At 49.1% G+C, this 23,871-nt stretch overlaps 1 protein-coding gene across 28 annotated transcripts in view; it reads left to right on the forward strand.

Annotated features, from left to right (window-relative positions):
* Positions 1-23,871, forward strand: part of CAMTA1 (calmodulin binding transcription activator 1) — an 866,060-nt gene that overhangs the window by 5,424 nt on the left and 836,765 nt on the right. For 12 of the 28 annotated variants that reach the window (XM_021097502.1, XM_021097506.1, XM_021097508.1 and 9 more), the window contains exons 1-2: positions 17,327-18,528; positions 23,667-23,736. The exons of 2 other annotated variants lie outside the window; for them this stretch is intronic. In XM_021097502.1, the coding sequence (XP_020953161.1) occupies positions 18,313-18,528; positions 23,667-23,736 (286 nt within the window). In that variant the 5' untranslated portion in view covers positions 17,327-18,312. Of the gene's footprint in view, positions 1-17,325; positions 18,622-23,666; positions 23,737-23,871 lie in introns of those variants that run through there. 14 more of the 28 variants (XR_002345413.1, XM_021097504.1, XM_021097529.1 and 11 more) reach the window with 6 other exon arrangements.

Genomic DNA, 23,871 nt, shown 5'->3' on the forward strand with positions numbered 1-23,871 from the left:
TTGTCATTATTATTATGAGAGATATTTGTAGATTTTATCATGGGGCCTTTTGTCATTCAGTAAACACCATGCTTTGTGTCCTGTAGTTAGAGGCAGGGGTACTTCTCGTTTCCCTAAGGATGGGGAGGTAGAATGGGATTTAAGCCACAAGCAAGGGGTGCTGGTAGTATTTCTAGCTGGATAGCATCCTGGGTCAAACACTGTCTGGGGCTTCACCAGGATTTGAGAATTTTATTTTGGGGGGGTGCGTTTAGCCAGCTTTCATTTAGCCAGTTGTTTTGGCTTGATAACGACGCATTTCTTTGGGCAGAGCCAGCAAGTCTACTGCTTCATTTGGGGCCCTTATTCACAAGGTCGTGTGGGGTCTTCTAACGTTGCTTTGGCCTCTTGTGGTTCTGTGTCTCGTCTTGGGTGTGTTTGCGGGTGACGGAAAGGAGTGTTCTGGCCCCGCTTCTCTGTCTGAGCGCGTGGTCGTTCACCCCTGGTGTTCCGGGTTATGGGGTGTCATCAGTGTGTTCTTTTTATTTGTTTTCTGACTCCCTAGTCAGGTTCAGGGTACAGCTTGATCAGACACTCTCAGATCCTTGTGCCCATCCTTGTGTCCTGTGATTAAGATGTGGTACCATTCTGTCATTCGAAAGAAGGACCTGTCAGCATAGCGCTGGCCTGTGTATTTGCCATGGATTTGTAAGGAAAGTGTTTCTCTGTGGACATGGACAGTGGGCAGCAGTCCTTGATATTTTTATCACGTGGGGACGGAGTAATGGGTGGTTTTTCCCTCCCCCCATCAGTATGCTGGCTGTGTATTTCTAAGGTTCTGTTGCATCTTTCTGCTTTGAATGCCTCTGCTTGTAGAAGGTCATGGGCCTCCTTGTGTAAGGCTTGGTGACGCTTCCTGAGCATCCTTTAGTTCATCACCCTGGACCCCACTGCAGAGAGAGGCCAAGTGTCAGCCCCATTACTCCCCTTTGCACTTTTTTTGGAGAGGGTTGTTCATTTCCTTGCAGCCGATTGACGTATCCTGAGACGGACGACTGGAGGTAGTTTGGATGGGTCCTTCTCCGTTCACCCCGTGTTTTGCTCGTTCTGGATGGAGTTGTATGTTCTCTTACACACCGTCCCTTGCTTATCTGGAAAGGGCAGTCACATTTTATTTACTTTTGTCACATTTAGCGAGGCCTTCAAAATCTGCCACATGTCCCTCTCTGAGACTGTCGGCAGAGGGTGACTGCGAGGGCGATGGGCTGGTTTGGGGCTCTGCTCCTCGCTGGTGCCCTGATTTTGAACCTACACGTATACAGAGTGACCTGCTTTGCAGCAGTTACTTGGGACTGAGTTCTTAACAGTTTTAGACATGTTACTACCTGGACACCGATTAAGTGGCATTACTCTCACCAGTAATCTCACTTCCTCTTGTCATCCAGAATATTCCCCCCCCACCCACTGCCCCCCAACTAAAAAACAGCAGTCATAGCAGAATCCCAAAAAGCAGACCGTGAAGGCCAGCTCTGACTCCTCCTCCTCCGGGGTTCCGCTGCGGGCTTTGGCCTTGTTAATCGCTCCTTTTTGTGTCTTCTGCGGGGCTGGCAGGCAACAGAGAGCATTGGGTTGTTTCACAGGCTGGCCCTGGTCTCCTCCGTCTTTCCTGTCACTTACCACAAGGTAAGAGTGTGTATTCAGGCGCTTAAACACGCTTGTAGAGTGCATTATTTTTCCTCCTTCGTTTCTGCCTAACCGTTAGAATGAATACTGGAAGTGGCCTTTTCACGATGATAGTAAATTGCTCTGTCCCTACTTTTGTGTCTGACATCCGAGAAAACAGGGAGCCAGCTCCCCAACCCAGCAGAGCAACGGGTCAGGCCTGGCCTTCCTCTCTGTAGCCTTTCCGTCATTGCCCAGGTGATTTGTTCTTTCTAGCATCTGTAACAACGATGAGCCAGAGAGTTAGCTGATCTAATCTTCTTCCCAGCATACATCTCACAAGATGTATCTAAGTTACATTAGAACCACATGCAGATACAAGCAGAGGTACTCCTGCAACTAAGAAGAAAGAACACAAAGCTTTTTTTTCTCGTTTGGATAAACAGGTATTATGTCTTCTTCCTTGTCAATGCCAGAAAGCATTTCTGAAGGTACAGCAGTACAGTCAAGGATTAGTCGTTTTAAAACTTAGATTTGGCTTTTAATTCTTATCTGCTGAAAAGTTCTTCTTGAGAAGGTTTGGGCCCCACGGGTTTCCTGGGGCACATGGATCTCAAATCATTCGGAAGCAGTAAGATGAAATGGGTACAAAGTGTGAAATGATCAAATAGAAAGAAAACAGATGCCATAGTGAAGGGCAGACCTGTTTATTGTTAAAAATCATCCCCGCAAGAGGGTTGCCGGCTTGAGGTCAGACATGCTAAGGAAACACGGAGTGTTGGTATGGTCACCGCGTGGGCATCAGCGCAGGCGCTTGGAGCATGCGGACCACGCCCCCGAGGGGGTGCTCAGCCTACCATGTGGGGCCGATGGGATATTTCAAAACAGCAAGTGGTTCTTCTCTTTTAAAAAGTAATCGAAAGAAAATACGCCTTAGCGAAGAAACGGTGAACGCTCATGGAAGTTCGGCAGAGTGAAACATGTAAAAAGTGAGGATTGAAGATGAGGATTTTATTTGAATCCACCAGAGGGTAGTGATGCTCTGTCAGAGATCCTCGTGGCGGAAACGCGAGAGGATCTCTTCTCACGTTTCTTCCAGGGGCAGATGGAACCGGTACGTTTGCATTTTCACTTAATCAGATCTTCTTGGTAAAATGTTTCTTGGCAAAATTGTTTACTGCTTAAATGAAAACAAAAATCCATTTGGGGCGAATGGCTATTTTTAAGCCACAGGAATGGTGAAGAGAGGCTGTCCTTGGAGTTTTGGAGAGGCCGCCGAGGATCTGAGGGTCACTCATTTTCTAAGAACGGAGTAACCGTAGATTTCCTGGGAAACGTTAGGCATCTAGGAATCAGTTCCTTTGAGCGTTCTGAAGAAGAGGATTTTAGTCAGTTGTGTCTCAACTTTACAAAAGTTTGCATTACTGGTTGTATTTTCAGTTCTGTCAAGAGATGAAAAATGTGAGCTGTCGACACGCTAGCTGTTCTTAATAGTTCTAAGTAAATCAAATTTTTGTAATTTTTATTAGTTTATATGACATCATTAGATAGAAGGCATTTCCCCCCTCACGTGAAAAATTCCAGTAGCTTGCCTGACGTCACTGAGTTCCACCCCGTTATATTCAGAATTGCTTAAAAATTAGGCACGGTTTGGCAAGGCCAGGTAGTTTTTTAGGGAAAAACTAAAACTATATTATGTGCTCTTTTTTGAATGTGATGGCACGTGGTGGGAAAAAGATTAAGATGGGGCTGGAACAATGTTCTGCTTGTTTAGAGGCACAGTTAACTGTACCTTTTAAAAATAGTGCTTTTAACAGTGATATGAAACAGTTGCATTGTTTGGAAATTAGGATTGTTCCTGGCATATATATTGTGTATTTTTGATGTTTGGTTTAGGGAAACGCTTGTTTTTATTTATTTATTTAAATGATTTTTATTTTTTTCCACTCTAGCTGGTTTCCAGTGTTCTGTCAATTTTCTACCGTACAGCAAGGTGACCCCGTCACACGTGCATATATACGTTCTTTGGGAAAAGCTTGTTAATGTAGCTCCTTCCTTTTCTTTCTCCCCCTCCCCGCCTTTTCCCCCTTTCCATGTTTTGAGCAAGGGCTTTTCTCTCTTGCATCCTTCATTGAATGACTCGTGACCTCACACCCCAAAGATGCACCATTGCTCACAGGCCACCCGAAGCTCTGCTGGGGCTGCACTATGACGTCAGCATTTTCATTCATGGATTTGATTCTTCTGCATCTCTTTTCTTGTTCTGTGTTCCTGAGCGGACTCCTGGCAGGTGCACAGATCACTTTACCATCAGTCAGCCCATAAATCAGCAATAAAAGGTAAAACAAAAGATAAGACGCTGGAGTTGTTCTGAAAGAGCCGTGGTTGCTCACGCTGATTTGCATCAGTGTAGTTTGGACAAGGTTTCTGGCGAAACAGATTGAAACCTAAAAACAGTCAGTTTAATTATCTCATGATTTTGTGGATTGAGCTGTGTTGTGAACATATTGACACTACATTTTTGTTCTCCCATGAAGTTCAGAGTGTTGTGCTGTAGCTCCTTTGTTAGAAAGTAGCGTTTCTGTTGTAATTGGACCGAATCGGAGGATTCTGCTTTATTTCAGAGACATTAGGCCTGCGGATTAAGTTATATTCTACTCAGATTACCTTGGGAATGCCCTTGGATATTTTGGAGGGGGAGGGCATTCTCTTGCTCTCGAAATATCTTAAATAGCTGTTGCTCAATGCTTAGACCTGCAGGATGTTGTGATGGTTGTAGCACATGCCGTGCGCGTGGCAGCCTTTGTGCCGAGTGAGGGTTCATCCTCCTGGTCTCACATGCCTGTAACTGTGGACTCCGGCGTCTCCTCTGGGGAGGTCACTGCTTGTAATTGAGCCCCACGTGCGTGGAAGCAGTTCTGGAAGGCGCCTTGTTGGGAGTTTGCCTCTGCAGGGCCGCCTTTGAGGCTGGGCCTCCGGCTTATGGCACCTTTCAGGCCTCCTGGAGTTGATGAATGGTGAGCTTTAAAAAAGTTCATTTTCTCTGGTTTCTTGGGGGTTTGTTGACTTCCCAGTTATTTAATTGCCAAGAAACATCTAGAAGTAAAATGTGTTATATTTAGAAGTCATTTCAGCTCAGTTACAGTTTATGGTTAGAGATGATTCAGGCGGCAGCCGTTTTGATTGATACCTGGTGATACTCCTGAGATGACTTTTTAAACCTCGTGACAGCTCCGAGATACCGTCTCTTCCTGGCCTTAATGAAACGAGAGCTTTGCGTTCCTTTAGGTTGAACCGAGTTCTCTGATGGGGAACAGAGACTTGTGGTCTGTTATTTTGCTTTCTCCTTTAAGTAGATGCTCTAGGAAAAAAACATAGGCACGTAGACATGAATAAGCATTTGAAGATGACTTAAAGGACGTTTATTATTTTCTCTAAGATCTAAATCACTTTTAAATTATTTAAATATAACTTCCAGGAAGGAATCTCGTTGTGAATACTGCCGAAGAAAGGAATATTTAATGGGAGAGGGTTTCTGTAAACATTCCCTAATTTTTAAAACCGTGTGCTACTAGGTAGCGCTGTAGGATTTATGAAAAGTTATATATGGTTTTGATATCAAATTTCAAAATGTTGGGAAGTCTAGCTGAAGTGTCAGCATTGTCATTTCTGTCTTGGCCTGAACCAAGCAGTGCCAGGGCTTGCCGAGTCCTCGGGCCACGAAGGCTTAGGTTTCCTGTAGGGCTTTGAGAAGAAGCCCACTGTGATTCCCAGCCGGTCCTCTCTGAGTAGCCAAGAACGCTGGCAGATGGGATCCAAGACCCCAGTTAGAGGTGTGTTTTCTGCTGTCCTTGCTGTCACTCCTTTAGGCCAGGTGCTAGAAGCTTCTTTCGCTGGCTGGCCTCGGCGGGCCTCTCTTCCTTCCCAGATGCTCCTCCATCACTCTGCCTCTCACCTCGCTTTTCCTAGACTTGCGCTCTCGTGCAGTTAGTCGGGAGTAGTTTTGCGGGGGTTCACGTGTTGGGTAAAGGGTAGTCCTGGTGAGCCCTCTAACGTCCCTCCCCTTCCTCCTGAAGACGGTGGGGCAGGGGTGGGTATGTGGGGTTTCATCGTGGGGCTGGCTTGGCTGGCGGGCAACTGGCCCGGTCCATACAGCTCTGCCTTTCCCTTTCCGCGTACCTGCTCCAGGTCGAGAGGTGACAGGCGGGCTGAAGCCACCCTGTGGGAGGAGTTGGAACCCCAGTCACTGAGCGGCCTCCTTTCTGGCAAATGGAGAGGGTTTGATTTTTCACATCTGACGTGCTGCGAGGAGAAATTGTTAGAAGAAGGTTGTTGGTGTCGTTCGAGATGCGCAGGACCTGAGTGTTCGTCCCGCTCGGCTCTTCCCGGTGACGCGTTTCAGGTCTTTACTCTGACGTGAGTGAGAGCTCAGAGTTTCGGAGAATCAGACTGAGATAGTACATGAGTACCGGTGCAAAAGGGTGTGCTAAGACCAGGCTTTGAAAGTGTAAGGTAGTGCTATTTAGAGTCCTGTGGCTTTTGTGTCCCGACTCCGGAGTCTAGAGCGTGGTGATTGCCAGGCGGCTCCTCTGAGAAGCCCGGGGCGACTGGGGCCTTGGCCGTGTACCCCCTGGGCTGGGCAGGCCTGGCCTTCGCAACGTTTGAGGGCCAGTTAAACTTCCGGCGTCTCCTCCACAGTCCGCCTCCTCCTTCCTGCCGCCACCGCCCGCCGCCGGGAGGGGTGCCGGCTGAGTCGGCGGGGGTGGCTCCGGCAGAGCTTCGCCTGGGGGTCTCCTCCTCCTTGACGTCGTTAGCGCCGCAGGCCGTGGTGCTGAAAGAGGAGCCGGAACCCGCCGAAGCTGCTGAGTGGTACTCAGCGTGGTTGAAGTACTTGTTTTTCTTCCTCGGGGTCCTCCAGAGATTGATCCGGGATTACTCGACCAAATTCAAGGCCCGGAGAGTCGCTCCAGGCCTTCGGGGAGGCGAGAGCCAGCTGCCCCTCTCCACGAACCTGATTATTCCTCTGACGACCCGCCGCTGCCCGCACGGGTGTCTTCTGATGCAAATCTGGTGATAGTGGCAACCTTTCCGACTGGGTTGAACATCCTTGACAGCTGCTATCTGTCCTTTCCAGGTATTTTTAGCCTCCAGCCTCTGTGGCCACGTCGAGAGGAACGGAGGTGGATCTGGCGGCTCTGGTGCTGCTCCGAGTCCTCTGCTCCCCCGTTCCAGCCTCCACAGCACCGCTCTCAGGGGGGCTTTGCCTTGCCATTTGATGGGGGAGCACGGACCGACCTCATTTGTTTAGGAAGAATGCAAAAGTCATGATTTTCCAAAGGCTTTTAAAAGTCAGCAGTGGCGAGAGGCGACAGTGCGCGACAGCGAGACGTACTTGATGCCCCTGGATCTTACGCTCAGGGAGGGCTTCGATGGCCAAGAAATTTTCAATTCAAAAACCCTCTCAAAATATGTATATGGCAATATTGTCATTACCCCGGGTTGGCAGGTTGTGCCTTAAGTAAAGCTCCGTCCCCTGCCCGGCACACACACGTGCAAGGAGCGCAAATGAAGGATAGTCATCAGCCTCTGAGGTTCATTTATCCAGAAGGTGGACACTGGGACACTCAGGCAGGGGTTGTGGGCCCTGCTGGAGCTGGAGCAGTTTTTTTTTTTTTTTTTTTGTCTTTTGTCTTTTTAGGGCTGCACCCACGGCATATGGAGGTTCCCAGGGTAGGGGTCGAATCAGAGCTGTAGCCCCAGCCTACACCACAGCCACAGTAACGCCAGATCTGAGCTGCGTCTGACCTACACCACAGCTTACAGCAATGCCGGATCCTTAACTCCCTGAGCGAGGCCAGGGCTTGAACCCGCAACCTCATGGTTCCTAGTTGGATTCGTTTCCGCTGCCCCACGACGGGAACTCCAGGAGCAGTTTTTATTGCAGGAAACACAAGCTACCCAAGTTGGGTTAAGCGAAGGTGGTTTTTGTGTAAGAAGAGCAGAGGCAGTCCCAGCCAACCAGAATGGAAGCAGAAGTGAGCCAGGCGGTCTGGGGCCTGGACCTGGCGCATCTGAGTAGACCTTTCCTCTGGATCGCTCTGACAGCTCCCATCTGTGCTGTTCCCTCCATTTCTCCTTGCAGACGAGGCTTCCTCTTAGGGTGGCTTCCTTGCTGCACCGTAATTTGCCCGTAGCTGTGCCCTGCTGGGGCCCCAGGCATGCTCCTGCCCGGCCTGATTCCAGTTCCTGGGCTCGAGGTCGTCTGACTCCAGCGCTGTGGTTTGTATTGCAGACGCTCAAGGTGAAGCGTTGAGCTGACCCCTCTCAGCCAGTTGCTTTGTTCCCATAGGCCCGTGTTCACCCTGGTCTGGTCGATGCCAGAGGGATCCGCCAACCTGCTGATCACTTTAAGGGGCCTCCAGAGAAAGGAGATGGTGGCAGAAGGGAGCAGGGGGCCTGATGCTCAGACTCTTGTCTCCATCAAACAGCGTCAAAGAGTGTTGACTTCAAAATGGGTTTCTTGTGTTCACCCGCAATAGCACATGTTCACTGTAGCTGCAGACAGGAGGCCCGCATCCTCAGCCCGCAGCCTGGTGTGGCGTACCTCAGCAGGGGTGGAGGGCCTGTCCCAGGCTTGAGCCCGGAGTGGTGGGGAAGCAGGCCTGACGCGCTGCAGCCTGATGGTCTGCCCAGTCTTCGCCCCCGTGGCTGGAAGGGGCACCAGGCAGTTGGGGAGCCGCCGGTGTCTTCCGAGGTTTCCCCTGTTCGGATACTTGGGGGCGGGGACTTCCTTGCCTTTCCCCTTGTGGGGGACCACGAAACTGAAGGGTCCGGTCGCCTCTGAAGATGGAGTCTGGGGAGGAAACGGGAGCGGCCTCTGAGCACGTGTGGCTTCCTGTATCACAGCCGTTTGTCTTTCCCTCTGTATCCTGCCTGCATTGCATCTCAGGTGTCTCTCGATTTCTCATCATAGAAAGAGGAAACAAAATTAGCAAACAGCTGGAAGGCTGAGAGCACTAGCTTGGAGGTCTGTGTGGAGGGCCGGTTGCCAACACACCTTTGACGTGTGACTAAACAGCTGCTTGGCGACCATTGTTTCCTAGTGATGACCTTGAGTCTATTCACAGAGCAGTCCTTCCGTGCTCTGCTTAACACAAAGGAGAAGTGTAACATGCTTTAAAGAAACATAGGCATCAGAGCGGTTTTAGTAGTTAAAGGGATTCAATTCCTTTTTTAATAACAGCTATATGAAGTATAATTCATACACCATACAATTCACCCTTGTGAAATACACAAATAAGTGGTGTTTGGCATAGTTAGAGTAGTATAACTCGCAGCACCGTCTAATTCTGTAGCATCTTCATCACTCCAAAAGCAACCCCTGTGCCTGCTAGTAGCCACTCCTCCCTCCCCTCTGCTCCAGTCAGTCCACTGATCTGCTCTGTCTTTCTGGTTGTGCTTATTCATGGACTCCTGCAACATGTGGCCTTTTGTGACTGGCTTCTTTGCCTTAGCAAGATGTTTTCATGCACCTTATAGCATGTATCAGAACTTCATGCCTGTTGTGGTAGAATAATACTGTTTTCTAGAGCGATCACATTTCTTTATCTCTACACCAGTTGATGGACATTCGAGTTCTTTTCATGTTTGGCTACTGTAATCCGTGCTGCTGTGAACACTTGTGGACGTGTTTTTGCTGGACATACGTTTTCAGTTCTCTTGGGTGGACACCTGGGGGTAGAATTGCTGGGCCACGTGGTCACTCTGTGTTTAGCTTTTGAGGAACCGCCAGACTGTTTTCCAGAGTGCCTGCATCATGTTACATTCCCGCCAGCAGTGTTGGAAGGTTCCAGTTTCTCCACGCCCTTGCCAGCACTGGCTATTACCGGACTGTGATTATAGCCATTCTTGTGGACGTCAAGTGGTACCTTACTGTGGTTTTGATGTACGTTTCCTAAAGGCTCATGACACTGAGCATCTTTTCTTGTGCTTATTGGCCATTCGTGTGTCTGCTTTGAAGAGACGTCTAAGGCCCTTTCTGCCCATTTTTGAATGGAATTGTTTGGTGTTGCCTTTTGAGTCCTAGGCCATCATCAGTTTCTTGTCAGATGCATGATTTGCAGACATTTTTCTCCCATTCTGTGGATTGTCTTTTCACTTTCTCATTGGTGTCCTTTGAGACGCAAAAGATTTAAATTTTGGCTGAGTTCACTTTATCTGTTTTTTCTTTTGTCGCTCCTAGATCAACATAGTGAAGAAACCACTGTCACAGTTAAGAAACCATTGCTTAATCCAGAGTCACGCAGATTCATACCTACGTTTTGCGGTCAGAATTTTATAGTTCTGATTCATTTCGGGTGGATTTTGGTACGTTGGGAGGTCGGTAGGCTTCTAACCGCCTCCTTTCGGTGGCACATCCAGCTGTCCCCGTGCCGTGTGTGGAAAGACCTTTTTCCACCTGTCGCAGTGTCTTGTCACCCTTGTCAAAAGTCACCTGACCAGAAACGTGTGGGCTGACTTCGGACTCTCGGTTCTAATCCACTCATCTGAACATCTTTCCTTGAGCCAGTACCACAGGGTCTCAATTACTGTAGTTTTGAAATCAGGAAGTGTCTGTCCCCAACTGTTCTTCTTTTTCAAGATTGTTCTGGCTATTCTGGGTTCCTTGGTTTGCCACATGAATATTAGGATCAGCCTGTCAGTTTCTACAAAAAAAGGCAGTTTTGGTGTTGATTGGGACTATACGAAATCTGTGGATCAATTTGGGGGGTTTAAATCCTTTTTATGGATCTGCTATTTGAGAACTAGTACTGGCTAACCCAAGCACCCAAGCATCTTGCCTTAAAAAAAAAAATTGTTGTTTTAATTTATGAGTGCAGTAGGCTGCCTTGTTGAAAAACTGTAATTCACTCTTAGCCTGGAATTGGACTTTTCTGTTTCCAAGAGAGCAAAAATTTTCTCACAGAGCCTGCATGGTTGTCTTCCTGGAGTGTGTGTTCTTTGGATGTGAGAATTTGCTGGTGCCTTGAATGTTTAGGAAAAATGTGGTATTCAGTTAACATTCATTTTGATTAATAGAGAATTAACAGATTCCAGATATAAATATTTAATTATCAAAGAGTTAAGAGTATGTTACAATAGTATTGTGACATTAAATCTTATGTAACTATTATTATTGGAGGAAAATACTTTAGGGTCTTGTAGTCCTGTGGCCATGGGACTCTTGCTTATTGTTATACTCTAAGGCCGTTCATTTATTCAACAAATAATAAAGTACCAGGCCCAGAGAAGCACAGGCATAGTCTCTGTCTTCAGAAAGCTAACGGGGACACCAGCATTTGTCAAGGTGCCATGTGTGATTACAGCCTGTCCCCATCTCACCTTCGTGCACCATCTCAGGCACGTGCTGTGCCTGTGCCGGCCACCGTAGTGCATCGTAAAGAGGCGTGGCTAGGAGTTCCCGTTGTGGCCCAGCGGTTAATGAACCCGAATAGCATCCATGAGGACGCAGGTTCGATACCTGGCCTCGCTCAGTGGGTTAAAGATCCATTGTTGCTGTGAGCTGTGGTGTAGGTCTCAGGTATTGCTCGGATCCTGAGTTGCTGTGGCTACAGTGCAGGCTGGGGGCTACAGCTGTAATTCGACTCCTAGCCTGGGAACCTCCATATGCTGTGGACAGATGCGGCCCTAAAAAGACAAAAAAAAAAAAAAAAAAAAAAAAAAAAGAAAAGAAAAAGAGCTGTGGCTAATCTGAAAGATTGGAGGAGGCTTCTTGAGCAGACTCTGGAGGGAAATGGGAATTCGTTGAGGGACGAGTGCAGGGAGGAAGTTTTAGGCACTTGGGTGGCTGGTCGGTGAGATACGTGGGATCACTCTGGTTCTGTAGCTTTGGGACAAACCGGACATCTAGACTCTGGTCTTTACCCCTTCTGGGCCTCGTGACCTTGAGCAAGTGCCTTAACCTTTCTGAGCTTAGTTACTTGCTGTGTTTAGTCTTACGAGGGAGGCCGTGTGTAGCCATTTGTAATTTAGAGATACTGGAAACATACAGAAATCCAGGCTTTTGATGGATGGTATTTATAGAATTCAAAAATAATTATTTGTTCATGACCTTCTCTGGTTGTTTTCTTAGGAGTGCAATGCTGCTGAATTGAATATTTTCTTGAGCATTTTTCCTAGTCTTTGAAATTAGGATTCACTTTCGTTCAGAACACTCCAGAAGCTTGCAGCCTGCAGGGGAGCAGCTGTGGATGTAACTGCGTCCAGGCAGGTCCTGTTGAATGCTGGAGTCAGGCACTAGGAGGAGCTGGGAGGACTTCTGGAAAGAGCTAGAACTTGCCCTGGCACACGTGGTGTGTGGTGGAGACATTCCGAGCAGAGAAGATGGAGCCCAGGCGGAGCCAGGTGCTGGGAGGAGGCTGGGGTTCCTGGTGCAGGTGGGCAATGAGCCTGGAAAGGTGGGCAGGGTCAGGATGTAGGTGCTTGGACAGTCAGAGGCGCCTGCCTTTTATTCTCGCTGTTCCAGAGAGGCTTTTAGTTTGTTCTTTTTGTTTTATTGTTTTTTATTGCCGTGAGCTGTGGCATAGGCCAGTGGCAACAGCTCCGATTCGACCCCTAGTGTTGGAACCTCCATATGCTGCAGGTGCAGCCCTAAAAAGACAAAAAAACCGAAAAAAAAAAAAAAAAAAAAAGGCGGAGGAATGGGATGATTGGGTAGAGCCAGTTCTCTGTGAAGGTGCCAGTGAGGGCCACCTGCTTCCTCCCCGGCCTTCTCCCCTCTCTCCAGCCATGTTCAGTTCTTTGAGCTTCTGACTGTCCCAGGGCACCCAGCTTTCTCTTGGTTTTAGGCCTTGCACGTTGTCACTGCTGTGGCTTGGAAGTTGCACTTGCCGTGAAAGCAGAGGCATACGCACTCGCACGTGTGCTCTGTTTTGCTGCTCGTCCCTGTCCTCCGGGTTTCTCGCTGGAGAAGCCTTCCTGACCGTGCCCCTCTCCAGATTGGGTCCTGTGCCCGTCCCTGGCAGCACTCAGGGCACGTATGGTCTTCCTGCTCACAGCACGTTGTACTTGGGTTGAAGTTGCCTGTTTACTTCTCGTTCTCCTCCAGGTAGACGTACATCTTCAGGGCAGGGGCTTGAGTCCTTGGCACCTGCGAAGGGCTTAGTAAATGGTGGTTGGCTGAATGGACGCTTGAGCAAAGAGGAAACATTGAAGTTGGGAGAAAATAGCTCCTGGCAAGAAAGTCTGTGGCAGTGGGTTAGAAAAAGGAGCTGGTGCAACTGAGGTATATGTGCATGTGTGAGAGAGACAGTTTTGTGGCTGCTGACCTTGGACCTTTGAGGGATGAGAATGGTTGAAGATGGCTTCTAGCCTTGAACCCCAACAGCTGCAGTTGAGTCAGGCCATTAGCCAAGAGTACAAGAGGGATCTGTTTTGGGGACACTGGAGATAGACGTATCGGTTCTGTTCCAGGGGTGCTCTTGGTATGTGTGCCCACAGTGTGACTCTGGAAATGTGGGTCAGAGATGAGGGGAGGCATCCTCTTTGTCTTTGTAGGGCCACACCCGCGGCATGTGAAGGTTCCCAGGCTAGGGGTTGAATTGGAGCTGTAGCCGCCGGCCTACGTACGCCACAGTCACAGCACTGTAGGAGCTGAGCCACATCTGTGACCTGCACCACAGCTCACAGCAACGCTGGGTTCTTAACCCACTCAGCGAGGTCAAGGATCGAACCCACGTCCTCGTGGATACTAGTCGGGTTCTTAACCTACTGAGCCACAGCGGGAACTCTGAGGGAATCATTCATATCACCCTGTTTTTTCTTCTCCATTGACCTTTCAGAGGGCACGGGAGCCCTGGTGATGGGCTCCATAGAGGTCCACCTCCTTGGCACAGGGCGGGGAGAGAAGGGTGGTGAGTAGATCTGGGGCACTGGAGCCTCTGGTAGAGTTGTGCATGAAAGTAGAGACTTTGTCCTGCTCATTGCTACATCCCTGTGCCCAGGATAGTGCCTGTTGGTTGAAAGAGTGAATCAGATAAAATAGGGAATTAGGAGCGGAAGTCGCGGTGGTGAGTGAAATCATTGCGGGAGAAGAGTGGGCCTTGAGGTCAGAAATGTGGTGACTGCTTCCCTTGAAGTGTCACTGCAGGGGAGAGGATCAGTGGTTGGAGAGGGAGTGAGTGGAGCAAGAAGGACGTCAAGGCGGGGACCCTTCAGTGCGGAGGGTTGTGAGGCGGCTCTCATTCGTAGAGCTGTGAATTTGGGTAGAAAAAGGTCCTGGTTTTGTCAGCTTGAGAGCGAGGTGAGAGGATGAGAAAGAGGTCACGAGGGAGAAGGTGATTCTTGCAAGGAGGCTGGTGCTGAATGTTGGTGCTGGTAAGTGCAACGAAGTGGTGGCTCAAGTCCACGTTGAGAAAAGACATCACTGGGCTCTGATGGGTGTGTCCGTGCTCTTTGCTGCTGGAACGAATGACCACAAACGGAGTGGTTTAGAAAAGGACGCGTTTATTATCTGGTCCCGTGGGTCAGGAGCTCAGGCAGGGCTTTGCTAGGTCTGCTGCATCAGGGCCCCACAAGCGTACAGTCCAGGTATTGGCCAGGGCCGGGGTCTCCATTGAAGGCCCAGTTGGGTAAGGATGCTCTTCCAAGCTCACGCTCTTCCCTGCCACGCGGGCCTCTCCTGCACGGCGCTTGCTTCATCAGAACCAGCAAAGGAGCGTCTGCCAGCGAGACCGGAGGCACGGTGTGTGGCGCCTGTCAGGGAGGTGATGCCCTGGTGCCGTGTCCTGTTGTGAGAAGTCAGTCACGAGGGCCTGTGCGCACACAAGGGGAGGAGGTCATACAGAGTGTGTTAACCTCGGGGTGGGAACGGTGACCATCCACCAAGGCGTGTGCCCAGCACGTAGGGCGAGCTGATGGCCTGGAAGCCACGGGGCAGTTGTTCCAAAAGAGGCCCTGCAGTTGGCGGCTGGGAAGCTTTGGAGGTGAAGTTTCAGGTGAAGGTTTAGGTACATCGTGTCAGCGGCCCTTCTCAGGAAGCCTTCTCTGCCCTCTCTTCATCCCCTGATGGATGTTTTTGGGGGAGATAAACTTTTTTTTTCATTCACCCTCCTTAATGAACCCATACATACCCCAAAGCATCATGAGAAGATGAAACACAAGGCTCGCCCAGGCCACTGCTTTGAGAATGTCACCCAGGAGGTGATGTGCGCTGTACACGAGGGACCTTGACGTGGCCCCCTTAACGTAGGTCCCTCTTGAGATGTTCTCTCCTATTCGATGCTAAAGACTGTGTTGTAATTGCCATTGATCAACCCTTCCGCCTTTTGCTAAAACTGAGCTCTGTGTCGGCAGATTCTTGGCCAGGGGAGCTGTCTGCCCTGCCTGCCTTAGGATGTTGCTGAGGATCAGATGAGGCAATTCCTGTGGAAATATTTTGTGGACTGCAAAGTGACTTGCAAACCAAAGGCATTAACTCTGCTGCTTTCCGCCCTGGTCGGTGGAACACACGGACCGACACGTACATTTGCGTCATAACCTGGGTTCATTATGTTGCACCTGAGTTCCTGAGCTGGGCTTTATTTAATACTGTGATATTTGTAGGACCTTTGGAGTAGACTCTTTGCTTTTGTGATACGTGACCCCAAATGCGACACCTTTCAAGTCCTCGTATCCAGTTTTTATTGTTTCCTAAAAATCTGTCCTTGCTGTCCCTCGTCACTCTTGCTTTTCCTTATCTGTCCATCTCTAGCTGTCCTTTTCCCATCTGATCTGTTGCTTCTGATCTTTTCTGAGCTTGGCAACCTGATAATTAAGCCTATTAGAACTGTGAGCCTTAAACAGCAATCAAGCCAGGAGTGCGGCTGGGAGAGCCCTCCACAGTGACGGACGTGAGCCTTTGTGCGGGGACAGATCGCTCTTGGCCCCAGCGTGTGGCTCGGCTTCCTTCCCGGCTGTGGCTGGACCGGGCTTGGGTGAGGCCCACAGCCCAGTTCCATTCGGGGGAGCCTGGCTGCCATTTCTTGGCTGATGCCTCATTGCTTGGCTCGGAGGAACAGTGATGTTGTGGTGAGCTTTTAGTTTGGGGGGCAGTAGCATGTAATGGTGGGTGATGGGTGGCCTGTGGTTCGTGGACCAAGAAAGGTTTAGGAGCAGGAAAATCCTCCCACCAGATCAACATCCAGGCCTGTGCCTGTGCGGTGGTCGGGCTCTTGCCCTTCCCTTAAGCTGTGAGCGCCCAGCGTGGCCGGGCAGGTGTTCCGGCCTGGTCCTCAGGGCCTCCCTGTGCTTTAGCTTTCCTGTCAGAGCAGCTGGTGAACTTCTTCTGCCCAGACGTTTGCCGTGGTTCCTTGTGGGGGAGCGTGGCTGCGGTCATAGGGAGGGAGCCTGTGTTCTGTGGAAGGCAGGAACTCCTGGGGTCAGGTAGGGCGACCCGCCTCGCTTCCCCCTCTGCTCATTCCTGGCCGGTGGCCCCGGGCAAGAGTCTAGGCCCTGCCGTGGGCTCTCCTTTTCCGGAATGGACATGATGGGTCGGCTCTGCTGCCGATTTCACATATGAAAATGCCTGTTACATGCACGTAACATCAACTAGAATGCCTAACTTATTGGGCTGAAGTTTTACAGCCATTTTTGAGGAGTTAAAAAAGTTATCCTTAGTACTAGTGATGATAAGTGCTACTAAAACAGTGTAATATTAAATTTCCTAGTTTTTTCCTGCATATGTCCTACTAGAATCTATTTATACAAATGACATTTAATAAGTGCTCCTTGATTATTTCAGAATACCAAGTATACTGACGTCCTAGCTAAATTAAATTTATGAAAATTCTAATGACACTGTGATTCCTATCTAGAGAGAAGTTTTTTTTTTTTTTTTTTATTCTGAAATCACTTCACGCTTTACATGAATCCCTGATAGTAACGAATCAATTAATGTGATTTCTCAGGTTATCAGTCAGGCTTGATATATTGTAGTATTAGTTCCGGGGTGAGCTCCTTAGACCTGCAGCAGTTCTGTGGTCTGTCTTAGCAGCTTGTTTGCTTTTGAACCCGATTCTCGGTATCGAACTCCATTTGAGAGCCTAGAGTGGTCCGGGCCCCCATTCCCTTCAAGGTTAGCCTTCCGCCTCCGGTTGTGTGGCCCTACTAGGAGGAAGTCGGCTCACGCAGTCGTTTGTCCTTTTTTTTTTTTTTTTTTTGGTCTAGGGGTCGAATCGGAGCTGTAGCCACTGGCCTACACCATAGCCACAGCAACGCCAGATCCGAGCCCTGTCTGAGACCTACACCACAGCTCACGGCAGCGCCGGATCCTTAACCCACTGAGCAAAGCCAGGGGATCAAACCCGCAACCTCATGGTTCCTTGTCGGATTCGTTAACCACTGCGCCATGACGGGAACTCCAGTCGTTTGTCCTTTTAACCTGAGTTCATGCTTTAAGTTTGTCTCTTTCCCATGGGAGAGTTGTGAGGGTTCTTAGAGTGGCACTTGTAGTATATTTCATTTATGTGTGTATGTGTGTATGTATGTATGTATTTATTTTTTGTCTTTTTGTCATTTCTTGGGCCGTTCCCGCGGCATATGGAGGTTCCCAGGCTAGGGGTCGAATCGGAGCTGTAACTGCCAGCCTACGCCAGAGCCACAGCAATGTGGGATCCGAGCCGCGTCTGTGACCTACACCACAGCTCATGGCGATGCCGGATCCATAACCCACTGAGCAAGGGCAGGGATCGAACCCGCAACCTCATGGTTCCTAGTCGGATTCGTTAACCACTGCGCCACGATGGGAACTCCTCTTGTATATTTTAAACTGCTCCAAAAGAGATAATACGTGAGCACAAATACCTTCCTACTCCTCCGTGTAAGTCCCCCCACTAACCGTTTGTGGCTTGTGTTTAGGGTGCGAGCTGGCCTTCCAGCCTCGGGGGGTCAGAAGCCCGGTTTCACGAGGCCTCCAGAGCCTGGTCCCTGCTGGATCCTGTGGTCTTTTTTTGCTGAGTGGGCCTGTCCTCTCACCACGCAGGGTGGCCCTGGCTCTGTGGTGCCGGGATCCTGCAGAGTATTTTCACGCCCGTAGTTCTCCTCCCTGGTTGAAAGTGGTTATTGTCTCCTTGCCGGGTGGTTCAGGGACTAGGGGATGGGTAGCAACTCGGGGTGGCCTCAGGAGAGGGGGAGGGAGTCCTTCAAAAAACCGCTGCTCTTTAGTAGACACACCCTCAACAGGGCAAGAGCTGGGACCACTGCTTTTCCTTTCCATGGACTTGGGGGAATGACATTCGTCCATGAATTCAACAAATATTTGAACTTGTGTTATGTGCCAGGCATTAAGGATCAAGCACCGACAAAGTCAGACATCCCTTCAAGGATGCCCTTGATAGAGTCTTATTCTGAGATGTTAGAAAAATAGTTATCAGAGAAGAAGAACTGCTGGGTCGGGTTTAGATGTTAAACAGCCTTCGGGATTAAAGGTGGAGGTTGCAGGTTAACAGAAGACATTTCTGAAAGGAATGACTCTTCTGTAATTAAAACAAAAGCAAAACACCAGTTACAAATGGCGTTGTGGCTGAGACTGCTAGCTGGTCACGAAACCTGTCTCCTCCTCTTGGGCAGGTAGCCAGACTGCATTTCCCAACCTCCCTTGCAATTAGGGGTGGCTTCGTGGCCGTATTCTAGCCAATGGAGGGAGAGCAGAGAAATGTGCCACTTCCAGGCCTGGCTGGTAGAGCCCTCCAGGCACGGCATCCGTGCCCTTTCCCTCTGCTGGCTGGTGCAGGAGAGCCCAGTGACCTGGGGCGGCTCCTCCCTAGGATGGAAGGAGATCTGGGGCCAGAGCCGCTGCTCGGAGGAGAGCTGCCTACTGATCTACTGTTTTGGACTTTACACGAGCAAGAAGTAAATATTTATGGTATTTGAGCCATGATACAGTTTGTTCTAAGAGTTAGCCTCCCTAACTAGGCACGATGCCTAGAAGGCTAGGCAAAACTGGTGAGTTAGTGAAGGTGCCGAGAATGTCGGCCTCTGCCGTTATGTTGATTATTTATAAGTCGTGTTATGTGTAATGATCAGCGAATTATATCATCAGTTTAAAACTCTTTCACAATCTTTTAAATGTATCACTTCTAATTGATGTAACTGGTTTATGGCATTCGATGTGGCCTCTCTCCGTCTGTGTTTTAATAAGCTGTGTGGGTCCTCACTTCGCTTTAAGGGGACTCTGTGGAGACTTAAACATTGTCGGTCCTTATTTCAAAGAACTGTAAATACAGTTTTCATCCTGCAGCTTCTCTACGCAAAAGCCTGTAATCACTTCTCATTATATAGCGTTTGGTTTCATTTATTCCATCACCCAAAACTATATATATTTTTTAGACAGGTAAAGCAGTTGTGGCTGTGTGTAGCACCCTGACCTCGGTTCTCTGAAGGGAGACAGAATGAGTAAAACATTTTCTGTGCCACCAAAGAGTTCGGCCTCGGTACAGATAGTTACTGAGTTCCTGGACTGCTGTCACCTTGCTTCAGCCTTTAGTAAATCGTGTATTATTTCTTCATTATTATTATTATTTTTTTTTAGTGTTGTCTCCAATTAAATGTGCTTTTTGAAGGCAGGGAATGTCTTTTGAAGAGCTTCTGTGGCCTCTCTTGGGCACTGCCAGCAGACACTGAACACTCAATTGAGTAACCATCCCAGTAGCTTCTTTAACTTTGTTTGCCTGTGCGTCCTGGTGGAGCCCTGTCTCCTAGCTTGTGGTAACAGACAGAGGGACGTTCTCAGTCTCTTAGGAGTTTGTGGAGTTGTGCAATCAGGAATGCTGGGACCAGGGGGATCTTTTTAAGACACTAATTCCTGGAGTTCCCGTTGTGGCTCAGCAGAAACAAATCTGCCTAGTATCCAGGAGGACATAGGTTCGATCCCTGGCCTCACTCAGTGGGTTAAGGGTCTGGCGTTGCCATGAGCTGCGGTGTAGGTCTCAGATGACGCTCGGATCTGGAGTGGCTGTGGCTGTGGGGTAGGCTGGCAGCTCCAGCTTGATTCTAACCCTAGCCTGGGAACCTCCATATGCTGCGGGTGTGGCCCTAAAAAGATAAAAAAAAAAAAAAAAGAAAAAAGAAAAGAAAAAAGAAAGATCTAATCCCCAATCTTCTAGATCGTCTAGTTCCTGATCCTCCAGGTGTGACCATGGTACCGCTCATGTCTGTGTGTCGGAGCCTGAACGACCCTCCAGTGAGCCACCTGCACCCTCTGGTCGGAGGTGCGATGCTTCGGTCAGCCTCCTGTTTCACTCGTGAGAGAAGAGAGTCGGAGAGTTGCCAGAGTCACACAGCTGTGTATTGTGGTGGATCCCATCCATGGGTGCATTTGGGGTCACCTGGGGGCCTTTAGAAGATACTGATGGCTGGGTTCCAGCCCTGTATATTCTGGCCTAAATGGTCAGGATTGCAGCCTGGGCGTCAGAACCTTACAGATCTCCCTGGATGATGAAGCAGCCAAGCCCAGAGACCCTCAGCCTCGGTGCTGAGAATCCTGGTCCCTTCCCTCTGAATCAAGTCGTCCCTGTGCTCCCTGCATGGGCGACCTCCAGAAACAGCTTCCCCTCCCTGATTTTTCACACGGGGCGCCTTCTGCGTGTTCCCCTCGCAGCATTCATCCCACCCAGCACCCACCTTCCCGCTGGCACGTGCCCCTGAGCATGGGCCCTTTGTCTGTCTTGTTCATGGTGTCTGGCATGGGTGAGGTGCTCCTGGAATATCGTAAAAGGCCCTCATGGAAGGCATTGCGAGGAGCAGGGACGTGCCCTGGGGGAGGGAGGCACGGGCTCTTCAGATGCACCAGGAGGGCCGCCCACCCCGGTTGGTGGAGGCTCCCGAGGGGTGAGAGGTCTGAGTCAGACCTAGGAGTCAGCAGGGAGGCCAGCAGGAAGGCTTGAACCCAGATCTGATGTGAGAGCTGTGCTTTTTGCCCACTGTGGGGCTTGTCCCGTGGACAGGTCAGCCGAGCGCCCCAGGCCTGTCTGCAGGGAGTGGAGCACCGGGCCCAGCTCTCCAGACTCGCGCCTGTCCCTCCACCCCACAGCCAGTCTGGCTTTTAGACATGGTCTCAGGGGACCCAAGCTCAGTCTGGCCCCTGGGGGTTGATACCAGGCAGCTGTTGCCCATGTGCTTTTGCTGGTGTTGCTCTGAGAACCTGGTGCTTTTGAGGATAGGATGAGAATTTGATTTCACTCTCAACTTCTGTGAGTGAGTTTCTTTCTTGGTTAAATGAACTATTTAGACTTCATTTGTGATGCTAGTGCTATTGAGAAATCATGGTTGGTTCATGGTATTTCTGTAACTTTAATTGTTTTCAACATTTAATTTTTTCACTTATTGTTATTTAGTATATTTTATCATTGAGCTTTTTCCCCCTTTTTTAAGGTTTTATTGTGAAATATAGTTGACTTACAGGGTTGTGATAATCTCTGCTGTACAACTATCCTCAAACTTCGAAGGACTTAAAAGACCTTTTTTGTGAAGCCGTTTGTGAGTGTGTCTCTCTGTGCATTACTGGTTGTTGAAACTTTTGATAAGACCATTGTTCAGATGTCTGGCTCAGAGGTAAAGCTAAGCTATCTCGTTTTGGTAATTGGAAGCCAGAAAATGTTAAGACTTGAACGTAACACCTTCTTTTTAACATCGTAGAATTTCAAGTTTCAGTTTGAAACCACATTAAGATGAGATGTTGCATGGCTGTGGTGAGAAGGCTGTTGCCGGTGACTCTGGCAGATGTTACCCCAAATCTAGAATTCCACACTTGTAGTCAGGCCAAGAAACGAATTTTTCCAAAGGAGCGGGAATTCTGAGGATGGTCCAGAGTTCCTGGGGAGGATGCTCAGGCCCAGGTTGCTGAGTTAGTAATTAGCGCTACCCATTCGGCCAAGTGGGAGGAGGACTATAAACGTCCCGGGACCAAAAGTTTCCAGAAACAAGAAGGAAATATATATACGTAGGAGCAGATGGTTGACCTGGTAGCTCGGAGTCTACCTGCGGGAAAGATACAGTCTCTGGGGAAACCCTGATCATGGATTTAGATCCATGAGAGGAGAGGAAAATTAAAAATTCATGGAAGCAAGTTGAGTGGCACAAAGAAAATCCAGGCCGTCATCAGTTTATTCTCAGAAATGTCGCCATTGTTAAAGGTTGTCCTTATTAACATGGCGACAGCAGCGATTTCTGTTTGACTGGTACTTTGGAGACGAAAGCAGTATTTTGGGCATTACTCCATCCAGTTCTCCCAGCAGCCCAGCACAGAGAGAGGGGTAGCGTCTGTCCTTTGTTGGCTGAGCTGAGAGAGGGGTTAAATTACTTTCCCGAGGATAGTTACTACGCGAGCATACTGCGCTCTCTATATTTTCAGTATAAAATATTGAGGGTGATGGTTGAACTTGGGAGTTACCTTCAGTTTTCTAAGTGTGTGAATATCGTGCTGGAGGAGTAATGTAAAAATTCATTTAATACTGTAACTGAACAAAAAAGAACCGAAAGTAATGGGCTGCGAGACTCAAGGAAATTTTTTCTCTTTTTTTAAAGTTACCATTGTGGGAGTTCCTTGGCGGCCTAATGGTTAAAGATGTGGCATTGTCACTGCTGTGGCTTGGGTCACTGTTGTGGCACGGGTTCAATCCCTGGCCCGGGAACTTCTGCATTGCCCCCCCCCCCATAAAGTTACCATTGTATACACAGGTTTTTATTTTTATTGTTATTTTTTGTCCATACCTGAGGCATCTGGAAGTTCCTGGGCCAGCAATCAACTCCAAACTGCAGCTGCGACCTTCACCACAGCTGTAGGAACTCCAGATCCTTAACCCACTGCACTGGACTGGGGATCAAATCGGCACCCCTGCAGAGACAGTGGAGGATCCTTAACCGCTGTGCCACAGCGGAACTTCCTGCACATAGGTTTTTTTTTTTGTCTTTTTGGGGCCACACCTGCGGCATATGGGGGTTCCCAGGCTGGGGGTCTAATCAGAGCTGTAGCCACCGGCTACGCCACAGCCATGCCAGATCCAAGCCCCGTCTCCATCTATGCTGTATCCTTAACCCACTGAGCAAGGCCAGGGATCGAACCTCATGGTTCCTAGTTGGATTTGTTTGTTTCCGCTGCACCATGACAGGAACTCCTGTACACAGGTTCTTATTTGAAACCTTTGATTTGATCTCCGTGAAGCAGCCTGAGAGCAGAGACCTGGTCTTCCACCTTCTTCCTGGCTTCCTCCCCCACCATGCTGCTAGTTGGCTCTCTGTAGAGTCTTTCGAAAGAGTTGGGTATGAGGCTTAACTGTTGGGAAGTGGTTAATAATGTCATTGAGTATTGATGGCGCTGCTGAATCAAATGGCTCTGGTTCTTCCTAGTAACACATGTATGTACAGCACATATGCTCCTTGTTAAAAAAAACAACAGCTCCCCGGTAATACAGGTTCACCAGCATATATCTTTCTTCACACATGGGTATTTTAAGTTTTGAAGCACTCTTAAACCTGCAGGAAAATTGCAAGTGTAGCACAAAGGACTTTTTTTCCCCTTGAACTTCGTAAGAGTAAGTTGCCAGCAGTTTCACCATCCTCAAATACCTTATTATGTGTTTCTTATAAACCAGAATGTTCTCCTCCATCACCACGATACAGAATGAAAATCAGGAAATGAGCACCCGGACCTTTCTGCCGTGGAATCCTCAGAGCTCTTCCCGTTGTGCCAGTTTCCCCAGTGGTGACCTTGTATCAGGGAGCCCGGCGGGGGCCCTGGGTCCCCCTGGGTGGTCTCCCCGACCTCCGTTCACCCAGAACCGTTCTCCATGGAATCCTTTCTGGCTTCCATGACCTTGACGCTCTCCAAGATGACAGGCCAGTCATTTTGTGGAATGTCCCTCAATTTGGATTTGTTTCATGTTTTCTCATGATTAGATTTAGGTTTTGCATCTTTGGCAGGAATATCACAGAAGAGCCAGTGTTTATCTTTTTCAAAGATTAGTTTTACATTTTATTTTCTGTTTCCTTAGAGCGTTTCCCAAAGTGTATTCTGCGGAGCTAGCACCTACTGTGTTCTCAACACCGTGCCGCCTCTAGAAGGTAGGATCCGAAGCTTCTGACTTACAGAAGGGGCGGGCGTGGCTCTGAGAGTAACTCCAGCCATCACGGCAGTGCAGGAGATAGCCTGCGCCAGCACTTGGAAGGCCTGGGTTCTGCCTCTGACTTGCTGTGTGA

The sequence above is a fragment of the Sus scrofa genome, chromosome 6, assembly GCF_000003025.6.
Source record: "Sus scrofa isolate TJ Tabasco breed Duroc chromosome 6, Sscrofa11.1, whole genome shotgun sequence".
Lineage (NCBI taxonomy): Eukaryota > Metazoa > Chordata > Mammalia > Artiodactyla > Suidae > Sus > Sus scrofa.